The sequence below is a fragment of the Spermophilus citellus genome (genome assembly GCF_964194105.1).
Source record: "Spermophilus citellus genome assembly, chromosome: 18".
NCBI lineage: Eukaryota > Metazoa > Chordata > Mammalia > Rodentia > Sciuridae > Spermophilus > Spermophilus citellus.
Genome location: NC_138200.1, coordinates 6,644,013 through 6,655,771, shown reverse-complemented (window position 1 = coordinate 6,655,771; position 11,759 = coordinate 6,644,013). Strand labels below are relative to the sequence as shown.

Sequence of the window (11,759 nt, the reverse complement as noted above, 5' to 3'; positions counted from 1 at the left end):
CCCGGGTTCGATCCTCAGCACCACATACCAACAAAGATGTTGTGTCCGCCGAGAACTAAAAAAAAATAAATATTAAAAATTCTCTCTCACTCTCTCTCCTCTCTCACTCTCTCTTTAAAAAAAAAATAAATAAATAAAAAATAAAAGGCAGAAGAGGGGGTGAGGTTGTGGCTCAGTAATAGAGCGCTTGCTTAGCATGCATGAGGCACTGGGTTCAATTCTCAGTACCACATGTAAAATAAGGTTGAAAAAATATATATATATATATATTTAAAGGGCAGGCAGGGAAAGGGAATGGAAAAATGAGTCACAAATCAAGGAATGGATGAATGGATGAAAGGGTAGGTGGAAGGGTGAATATATGGATGGATAAGTGGAAGAATGGCTGGTTTGGTATGTGTATAAAAAGTCTGTATAGATAATGAGAGGATGATGTGTTAGCTTTTTGTTGCTGAGGAAAAACAACTTACGGGAGGAAAGATTTATTTTGGGTTATGGTTTCATCCATGGTTGGCTGGGTCCATTGCTTTGGATCTGAAGCAAGGTAGAACCTCATGCAGAGTCAAGTTGCTTACTCAGAGCGGCTGGAAAATACACAGAGGAAGGGGCCAGGGCCTCGATAGAATCCCCAAGTGCACACCTCCAAGGATCCATCTCCTGCAGTTTCCACCACTCCCCAAAGATCCATTTAGTTATGAATCCTTAATGAACTGAATGATGAGGTCAAGCCATTGTGATCCAATCATTTTCTAAAATTTTCCACCTCTGAACATGGCTGTTTAGGGAACCAAGCCTTCAACACATGAGCCTTTGGAGGATAGTCCAAATCTAAACCATAACAGATGGACGACTGAGGAGACTGAGGGAAGGGGCCTGGCTATATTTCAGGAGTAGAGCATTTGCCTCACATATATGAGACCCTGGGTCTGATCCCCAGATACGCCCCCACCCCAACACACACACAATGAAAGGACGGAAAGGCAGACGAAGTGGGGTGGAAGGATGGATGGATGAAAGGTTTGGAGTGTGGGAGGGCAGATGGATGGACAAGTGGAAGACTGATGAATGGATGGGCGTCTGCATGAAAGCACGAACAGATGGATTGGGAGCTGCTATATTTATATATACATATATTTTTTTTTGACATGGAGTCAGGCTATGTTGTGCAGGCTGGCCTTGAACTCGTGGGCTCAAGTGATAACCCCTGCCTCAGACTTCTGAGTAGCTGGGACCACAGGCATGTGCCACCACACTCAACAAAGGTTTGAATACATGAATGAAAGACTGGTTAGATGAAAGGCTGAGGGGGTAAAGAATGGGAAGTAAAAGAGTTAAACGTCTCCAAAAAGAACTTCTTTTGCAGACACTGGATTTCCCAAGTTCCAATAAAACAATTTATTGCTAAACTCTAGTGGTGCCAATGGTATAGGGTAGTACTTAGGGGCCCCAACCTGCCTGGGAGCTGGAGTCTTCTTCATCCACAATCCCAAAGACTGCGGGAGTCGATGTTGAAGGGACAAGATGGTTGAGAGGGGGAGCTTCACATTATCTGGAGGGGAACTCTGAGGTTAATTAATGTTCCCTGACATTAATCAGAACTGATGTGCCAGGTCTAAGGAAGTGGCAGGGATGCACATTCAGGGGATTTTTCTAGCAGCTTATCTGTGATTAAACAGCAGGCTTTGATTCACATCACTTCATTTCTTTTTTTCTATTTTGAACTGCAAGAAGTTGAAAGGTCTGGAAAACAATAAAAATGGCTATTAGTATCTTATTCACTCAAGGAACACCCTGTATGCCCCTACTGCACGCAGGTATCTACTAGGAACTGGGGACAGAGACATTAGCAAGAGGGTCAAGGATGCTTGAGGGCTTATAACTGGGAGGACAGGGGACACCACTCCAGTTGGGACAAGGACTGGGTAGAAAGCAGGTGAAAAGACTGTGGTGGCAGGAAGGAGGTGCCTCCTGGGACCACAGAGGTCCCAGGAACCTGAGGCAATGGCTGTGTGAAGACAAAGGGAAAGGTCTCCTGACCACGGACACGGCAGGTGCAGCAGTCCTTGGCCTGGTCTGGAATATGAGGTAAGGTGGGGTAGTGGCACATATAACACTAGGGGACACAGGGCGGGGAGGTGCGGTCAACCAAGCAGGCAAGTTGAGGGGCCACCGGAAAGCATCTTTGGCTACTCAAAGATGACTGGACTCCTTGAATAGCATCTCCTCATTAAGGGTTGCTGAGTGGGTGGCTGCCAGGGAGCAAGCAGGTCTGAAATGGCCAACATCTTGAAGGAGCCATCAGGTTTCAAGGTTTATCATCTCCATTCATAGTGAATTCATAGCATTTTGTGGCCTCAGTCTGAGTTGAATATGCTGGATTTTCCATACCATAAGTAGGCTCAGGCCCCCTGACCCATGTTTCAGGTCTCCTCCGAGCTCGTCAGTGTGGTCCATTTAGATACCCACCTCAAGCAAATTCCTCAACTGATAAATACAGTTGGAGCTTCTGTCTTGAGCCAGGTCTGGGAAATAGATGGCAGAGGCACATGTGACCCCATCATCATGGAGCTCACTGCTAACAGGTGACTAAGACAAGTGACCATATAGTCAAGCCACCTCTGGGACAGAGACCAGGCAAAGCCATCTAGACCAGACTTGGCAACTGCCGGAGGGAGAGGGTGAGGGAGCCAGGGGTGTCAGGTGGACCCTGAGGTCTCTGGCTTGGACACTGGACAGAAGGAGGAGCTGTCTGCTGGCTGGGGAAGGAGCATGTGTAGTGGAGAAGGTCCTGGCTTCTGCAGGGTATCCGGGGCTGACAAAGCCTGCTACCCTAATACAGAAAGTGACTTCCCCAAACTGGCACTTTGGGTGCCCTGTGTGCAGGTGCTGTGTGCTCTGCTCTAGTGTCATCTCATATCTGCAACTTTGGATGTCAGGAAAGGTGCAGGAAAGACCAAGCACTTGCAATCCAAGTGCCACCAGAAGATGACTGCCAAAGGAGACAGTGCTACCCAGGGAGGTGCTGTCCAGGATGGGCCTGGACCAAGCTTTCTCACCACATCAGTGACATCTAGACAGGTCTTTGGGTGGTGGGGGGTGGGGTGGGGTGGGGGAGGGTGCCGTGCACTGAGGATGCTGAGCAGTGTCCCAGGCCTCTACACTAGATTCCAGTTGGACTATTCCCTGTTGTGACAGCCAAAAATGTCTCCAGACACTGCCAATGCCCACCTCCACCCCGGGGGCAGGGACCTGAGTCAGACATGACCTGAGCTTCGATTCCAGCAAACCACAATGACAGAAACGATAGCTCCATGAGAGAGGAGAGGCTTGGGGAAGCTCCTCCTTAGGACACATCCTGTGCTCTTCCACAATCAGTAGTGTGTGAACTGAGTTTTTAGCCTTCTAAAAACTCCCTCGCAGTCTCACATGATATAGTGGGAGTTTACACTGGCACAGCCCCGATGGACAGCAATCTCATTATCACTATGGGAATGACAATTCCACCTGCCAATACACACACCCCAGGCACAGGGCTAGGCATACAGCTGTACGAGGCAACACTAAAAAGTTGGGACACTGAGCAAATGTCCAATGACTGGTTAAAAAGCACATCCTTCATCTACACAATGGGATATAGCTGTCCCTCAGCATCCTCCAGGGATTGGATCCAGGACCCCTGAGGATATCAAAATCCCAGGATGTTCAAGGAAATGGAACAGTGTTTGCAGATAACCTATGTTCATCCTCCAGTCCACTTTAAGTCACATCTGTCCTAACAATATCTCATGTGATGCAAATACTATGTAAATAGTTGTCATTCTGTACTGTTTAGGGAATAATGACAAAAAAGTCTGTGATGCCCAGCGAAGATGTAATTTTTTCAAGTCCATTTGATCCACAGTTGGTTAAGTCTGTGGATAGAGAACGCTCCACTACAGACAGCTGATAGCGCTGTGCTGCTACGAAGGCCGTGGACACACTGTGTTGATGAGGAGAGACGATGAGAAGGGAGCGAGGCAGGGCACAGGGCACAGGGGCAGTGGATGTTTTGTGCATGGTGGGGACGAGGCCAGCCAGCCCACAGGAAAGCAGAGTCCTGGTGAAAGGGCATAGGAAGAGGGTTGCATGGAGGCCAAAGGGCCAGTATTTTGGAGGCCCCTAAATCCAGTCATGCCTGAAGCCACCGCGCCCCCACCCCCAAGAATCTTCTACCACCAAACAATCTACCTTTTCCTTTTCTTTTCTTTTGTGACATGGGGATGGAACCCTGGGGCACTCAACCACTGAGTGCCTTTTTTGTATTTGATTTAGAGACAGGGCCTAAGTTGCCAAGGCTGGCTTTGAACTGGTAAACTTCCCATCTCAGCCTCCAGAGCCACTAGAATTATAGGCATGCACCACTGTACTCAGCTCACTCCACCCTTTTCTTAGAGCCAAGCTCAGTTAGGTTTTAGCTACTTGCCCTTCCTCTTTCCTGGGGATTGGAAATTTGAGAGCCCATGGACATCCAGCATCTGCAGGAGGGCTGGCCCTGGCGGAAACCTGGGCTGCATCTGGAGTTATCCTTCACAGCCCTGGGCAGGGCTGGGCAGGAGCAGGGAGAAGGGAAGGGGAGAAGGTGACAATGCCAAGTTCTCCTTACATGGATTCCACCTAGGGCACCACCTGGAGGTCCAAGGGGTCGTATGGTGACACCTGTAGATCCTGAAGTAGGGCTTCTAGATTGTTCCTCAGCACATCATAGGGCGGCTTCTCCTCGTACTTGAGGGCCATCACCACCTTCAGGTATTCCTGCAGGGTCTCTGTGGTCAAAACACCCCCCAGCATAGGAGAGGCCTGAGAGGCATCCCCAATCCAGGGCCTGTGGGCTGTGCCCAGAGGCAGAAGAGCAAGGATACCACAGGGCCCCTGGGATGTCACCGACATGCCCATCTGTTCATCCTTCCTTTGTTCTGGCACTGCCAGAGGCACTTACATTTTTTCAGTGCAGAAATAATGGCCAAGGCAGGCACCAGTAGAAGATACCATGGCCACTCTAGTACCCATCAACCAGCCTCATGTCACCAAAACCCCCAGCCCCTTCTCCATTCTGTTTTGTTTTAAAGAGAATCCTTGCTAACAATGCCATTTTGCCTGGTACAAATATTTAGTGCATATTTCTAAAATGGGGGCAACTCTTCCTGCAAAATACCAGACAGTGAATGTTTTTGGTCTGTGACTCTGCTGTGGCCCAAGAGCAGCCACAGACCTAAGGGAAACATGAGCATGGCTAGCTGCATTCATGGTTGCCGCAGCTTGAATTGTAGGACCATGAAATGCTCTTCTTTCCGTTTTTCAACCACGTACAAATGCAAAGCAATTCTTAATTCACTGGCAGCACAAGCAACATGATTTACTAACACCTACTTTAAAAGAGAAAGGCTCTCTTTATTTCCCCAGAAAGAAGCACAAAACCAGGATTGTACTTTAAAAAAAATGCTAATTAAGATGGTAGTAACAGTAGTGACAACAGTCCCTATTTGGCAGTGTTTCCCTCTAGCCAGGATCTACACTGCACTAATGAGTGGCTGAGGCAGCTGCTGGAGTACAGTTCTGTGTAGAGGGCTCTGCATTGACTGTGCCTAGCCACCCAGAGGTGGGTGCTCTGTTGGTTCCATTTTACACACAGGGAAGCTGAAGCTCAGAGAGGGCACATTTTTCTGTTGGAGGTTGTCAGGCTGGTGCGCCCAACTCCTGAAGGATGACCCTGTCTCAGGTGATCCTGCCCCAGCCCCGCCTTCTGGTTCACTGTATAAAATCTCCCAGTGGCAATTCACTAACCACAGGCTCACCTTCTATGGAGGGTGAACTGGAGAGAAGTGCAGCTTGAGAAGCTTGGTCATGATATGAGCCTGGGGATTTTAAAAAATTAAAAACAGCCCTTACACAGCCAGAGGGGACAGATTCTCCATCTGTTTCTGCCTCCACCTTAGCAACACAGAAGCTCGTCAGAAAGGGCATTGCAAATGACAACTACCAGCACTGCCAGAACCCAGCACAGACAGCTTAGATGTACAATAATAGGACTGGCTTTACAAATCATGGTGTAACCGAATCAACACAGCAAAGCTGAGTGGACAGAAGCAGCAATGGACCTAGGGGCAAGGACATGGGAGAAGAGGCCCGGGGGAAATGCACATGCAGAAGAAGATGTATTACGTGAGCCCAGTTTTGTTTATAAAACCAAAAATCATTTGGTAAAAACAGGCCTTGCAAAATAAGCTGTGTGTAATTATTTGTGTTTGGGATATAGGTAGGAAAAGAACTGGCTATCGATTGTGGAGATGGTCTGCAGAGTCTTGGTCACAGCTGTGCCACCATCCCCCGAGGAAGGGCAGCCTGCTAGGACACCTGGCTGCCCCTCTTTATTGGGGATGCCCTGAACAAGAACTGAGCATGCCCCCTTAGCCTTGAGTAATGCAGGTGTGGAACTGGCATCGCACAGTGCAGAGTAAGTGGGCCTTACCTTTGCTGGGCAAGGAAGTGCAGTTCTGGGATTGGGTGTCACTCAATGGGACTGGGCTACACCCCTGCTTGTTGTAACACAATCCCTTGCCTTATTTGGGTGGAATACTCTATCAAATGTCTTTCCCCTAATAAAAACAGGGGATCAGGTGTGCTCCTCCTGCCTCTTGCTTCCCTTGCTCCTCTTGCCCTCTAGAGCAGGAGCTGACCCCTCAGGTTGCAGAGCTGCAGAGCCGTCCCTGATGCCTGAAAAAGGTATTTTGTTTGTGTGGTCTTTTCATTGCCAGCCCAACATGTGGAGTGACCCTGAAGCTATCGCCTGCATGGGACGTGGGTGACAGCTGGCACCTGAACAGGGACTAAATGTAGGTCCTAATGGCCAGCTTGAAGTAGTTTTTGGACTAAAATATTTGGCTATTTGAAGTTTCTCCCCTGTTAAGGGCCATGACAAGCTCAAATTAGCTCTTCTATAAGCCAGTTATTTTTTTCTGTTGTTTTTTGGGATGGGGATAAAGTCAGTGACCCTATCAAAAATTTTGATTGGGTGAATTAAGTTGTCTTCACTGAGAAGACTGAGTCATAGGTAAATACCCTTCTTGTTGATTCTCCTCAAATTCTCTAGGAGAAATACATCCTTGATTAAGTATCCGAGGTGACACCATGGAATTTGGAGTTATTAATAATACATTGAGGCTACTTAGAATATCTTGATCCCACAAATATACTGGCAATGTATCCAGGACATAGGGTTTAAAGAGTCCTGCATTACCATCTTTATCTTCCCATTGAGCAGGTTGAGAAACTTGACCAATCCCTTCTAAACTGGCAGGTGCAATAAGTGGAGGAGGCCTCCTATCACCTGATGGAGACCATTTCCCCACCTCTTGAGTTTGCAGTAGTCTTGTCCCTTATTTTGGTCCAGAGAATGTGACAGAGGTGATGTTCGGGGCCTTCCATGCTCTGTGGCGCTGGCTCTCACCCTCTTTGGAAGCTGCATCAAGACCACAGTCCCCACTAGAAGGTGCATGATCCCATGCGGGAGATGGGGAAGCAGCCCCACTGAGTCCTCCCTGACCTGCCAGTGACAATGCCACATGGAGGAGTCAGGAGCCCCTTGAACCATCCACATGCTGTGCTACAAGAATGTCCCCTGGTAAGACCAGCAGAACTTTGCAGATAAACCCAGCCCTAACTGCTGTCCTGAAGCATCCTAGGGCTTGTTGGGGGTGGTTTGTCACAAAGCAATAGGTGTCTGGCACACAACTCACCATACTACTGACAGTAACAGAGATTGGGGGTTTTGTTTTTGTTTTGCAGTGCTGGGGATGGAACTCCGGCCTCCCACATGAGAGGCAAAGACTCTACCACTGAGCTAGCTCCCAGCCCTAGGGCTTGCATCTTTTTGTTTTTGATTTTGGTACTGGGATTGAACCCAAGGTGCTTTATCACTGAGCTACATCCCCAGCCTCCCCACCTTTTTTTTTTTATATTTTTTTTAAAGTATTTATTTTTTAGTTGTAGTTGGATACAATACCTTTTATTTTATTTATTTATTTTTATGTGGTGCTGAGGTTCAAACCCAGGGCCTCACATGTGCTAGGCGAGTGCTCTACCACTGAGCCACAACCCAGTCCGTCCGCAGCCCTTTTTTATTTTGCATTTTGAGACAGGGTCTCACTATATTGCTTAGGGCCTTGCTAAATTGCAGAATTAAACTTGCAATCCTCCTGCTTCAGCCTTCCAAGTTGCTGGGATTATAGGTATATGTCACTATGCCCAAACAGGGTTTGCTTTTAACTGTAAGACTGGGAAAGGGCCGAGAAAGGGACAGAAACTTTCAAACTTTTTCTTTCTTTTTTTTTTTTTTTTTTGGTGCTGGGGATTGAACCCGGGGTCTTGTGCATGCAAGGCAAATACTCTACCAACTGAACTATATCCCCAGCCTTTCTTTCTTTTTTTTTTTTTTTTTTTGATACTAGAGATTGAACCCAGGGTGCTGAATCTCTGAGCTGAATTGCCTGTCCTTTTTTTTTGACACAGGGTCTTGCTAAATTGTTTAAGGCCTTGCTAAGTTGCTGAGGCTGGCTTTAAACTTGCGATGCTCCTGCCTCAGCCTCCTGAGCCACTGGGATTACAAGTATTTGCCACCATGCCCAGCATATAATCACATTTTTTAAAGACACGATTTATGTGTATTTTATTACAACAAGAAATATTGACAATATTCTGCAAGTACTAACACAGGAAATCTCAAGGATATATTCATCCCAAATGGAAAAAAAGAAAAAAGAAAATCCCAGCTGGAGACCAATATGTTTAATATCATTCCATTAAAAATTATTTCTATGCAATTTTCTTTTTTTGGTTATTGTTCAGACATGAGTCATTTTGAAGAATTTTGTTTTTCTACAACGGACATATACTACATGTGAGATTTGGGAAACTCAAAGAAAGAAAACCAAGGAGTTAATAGGGTATAAAAAGAGCCCAATTTGAGATGGACCCAAGCTGCCTGGTCCTGTCTGGGGCCTGCCTGGTCCTGTCAGGGGCCTGCCTGGTCCTTCCCACTTCAGGACATACCTGAGGGCTTGATCCAGGAATGCTGCAGTCCCATGAGGAGCTCTGGGTGGTCAAGATACCTGCAAGCACATGTAAAAGGTCTTTTAGAAAAAGGAGAACAACTTTGCAAAGTGAAGTTCAATACACACAGTTGATTCCCGTTACTTATGGTGGTTGTGTTCTGGAGAGTCACCGTGAAAGCTGAGTTAGTGAATATGAGCCATGGGTCCTAGTTCCCAAGGGCCTCTGGTCACATTTCCATCAACCAATGAACACATAACCTTGGTGCTTGCTGTGTTTGTTTTGGTGCTGGGGATGGAACCCAGGGTCTTGTGTATGCTGAGCACACACTCTGCCACTGACCTACATCCTTCGCCCCAAACCTGGCTTTACATGTGCTGCTGCTGGAAGACACCTTGCTTGACAACTATGTGCTGCGTGATTAACACTGAACTATGGCCATTGGCACCCTAACTCATGACTGTTTTAGACAGAGAAATCATCGACAGCAGAAAAACATATCATGGAATAGACACTACAAAGAATTCTTTATGGGGCTGAGGTTGTGGCTCAGTGGTAAAGCACTTGTAAGGCCCTGGGTTCGATCCTCAGCACCACATAAAAATAAAGGTATCGTGTCCATCTACAACTAAAAAATAAATATTAAAAAAAGGACAATTATGTAGTATAAGAGCCGAAAACAGGAGGCAGAATGTTGCCTGGTTTCATTCTCAATGGAGAATGTGTGTGTTGGGTGACAAGTTTTTCTCCACTCTGTGTGTGACCACAAATGACCACAAAAGCACCGTAAGAATTGATTTTGTGGGCTGGGGGTGTGGCTCAGTGATAGAGTGCTTCCCTGGCATGTATGAGGCACTGGGTTCGATTCTGAGCACCACATATAAATAAACAAATTAAATAAAGGTCCATTGACAACTTATATATACATGCAAAAAAAGAATTGGTTTTATGATTACAAATACCTTTAATGAGTGGGGAATTCACAAATATAGAATCTTTGGATAAATGAGGATGGACTGCACACACACACACACACACAGCATAAATACATGTGTTCACACACACACAAACACATACGTGACCCTTCTTGATCACTGAGGAAAAATGGAAATTCATCCAGTGTGCCTTTGCCCTCTCCTCAAAGCACCAGCCTCAATATTTCTTCTCTGGCTCAGAGTGCCAGATTGCTTCCCCAACATCCACCCAGTCACCAGACACTGTCCCTGTCTTTGCTGACCCCTGCCCAGCAGTCCTCAAGCCCCAAATTTCTGCTTTCCAATTTTCTCTGCCCCATTCTCATCTGTCCAACAGCTCCGGGCCCAGCTCAGGCCTCCTCCCTGGGCTCCAGGGATCCCCCACAGGAGCCCAGGGTCTTTCTATGACCAGAACCAACCCTGCCCCTCCCTGTTCACAGCTCTCCTGTGGCTCCCCAGTGCCCAGGGGATAAAGACCCGGCACATGAAGCCACCCAGAGGCACCTCTGGCCTCGTTTCCCCTCTCCTTCCTCTCATTTATGCTGCAGCTGCACTGAATTAACCCTGGCCCTTACTAGGGCATGCAGCCACACACGACTTTGGCCTCTGCTACCAGGGATGGCCTTTCTCAACCCTAACCCCAAGCGCCAAGTAGGAGGTGGCTCTTCTCCCTTCAGGATGCAGCTCAAGAGCTTAGTCTCCTGGGAAGCCTTCCTTGATTCTTCCAGATAGAGGAACTCAATCCCCTCTAGAAGCCTGAGTACCACACGTCGGTCACTGCCTCCTATGGCAGCCATCCATACACCATATGGGAAGGGTGGGTACCCTATCCCAGCAGCCTCAGGACACAGTGAATGGATAAAGAAGTGAATGAGAAAGCTGTGGCACAAAACAGACGTGCCAATAGCAGAGGAGTAAGCCACTGTCTGCTTCTATGGAACCCCATGACCATCTAGGAATAGGGACCAATCTGATGTCCAGCAAGGGCCTTGCACAGCCTGTGGGAATCTAAGTCTATACCCTTTTTCATTAGTTCATTCCCTCATGTATTTTTTTATTTTATTTTTTAGTTGTAGTTGGACAAAATACCTCTATTTTGTTTATTTATTTTTATGTGGTGCTGAGGATCAAACCCAGGACCCCGCACGTGTGAGGTGAGCACTCTACTGCTAAGCCACAACCCCAGCCCCTCCCTCATGTATTTTAAAAACGAATACATATTTGTTAACGATTGGAAAAAGGCCACAGAGGTAAAACGTCCTAGAGGTCAGAAAAATGTGTAAGTTGCAACATGGTCCCCTAGTGGTCCTTTAGGTTACAGCACCCAGTCACCAAGAAGCTGAGCTGGGAGTGGGCGGGGCTTTTGGACAGCATCAAGATCAGCCCTGTTCTGAACTGATGCCCTCTGTGGTCCTGGACAGCAGCCGGGGCTCTGGGAGTAGTTTCCCATGTTGATACCATGGACATTAAAGTGACTGCTATGACCTATTTTATGTGCTCTACATCTGTTGGGGAGGGCAAACCTTTTCTGTAAAGCATATCACATCCACCTCAAGTCTCTGTAGGGCTGGAGATGTAGCTCAGTGGTACAATGCTTGCCTAGCGTGTCGGAGGCCCTGGGAATCAAACCCAGCACCACAAAAAATAACATAAATAAAATAGTCTGGTAAGGGAGAATGTGGGAGGGGTTGTGAAAATAGT

At 47.2% G+C, this 11,759-nt stretch overlaps 1 protein-coding gene across 1 annotated transcript in view; it reads right to left on the bottom strand.

Moving 5' to 3' along the window:
- Positions 1-1,377: 1,377 nt before the first annotated feature.
- The window catches only part of VRK3 (VRK serine/threonine kinase 3), a 35,878-nt gene continuing 25,496 nt past the window's right edge, over positions 1,378-11,759 (bottom strand). Inside the window, exons 13-15 of the mRNA XM_081275772.1 lie at positions 9,085-9,143; positions 4,643-4,802; positions 1,378-1,740 (exon numbers count right to left, since the gene is read on the bottom strand). Coding sequence (XP_081131898.1) covers positions 4,654-4,802; positions 9,085-9,143 — 208 coding nt within the window. The 3' untranslated portion in view covers positions 1,378-1,740; positions 4,643-4,653. The remainder of the gene's footprint in view (positions 1,741-4,642; positions 4,803-9,084; positions 9,144-11,759) is intronic.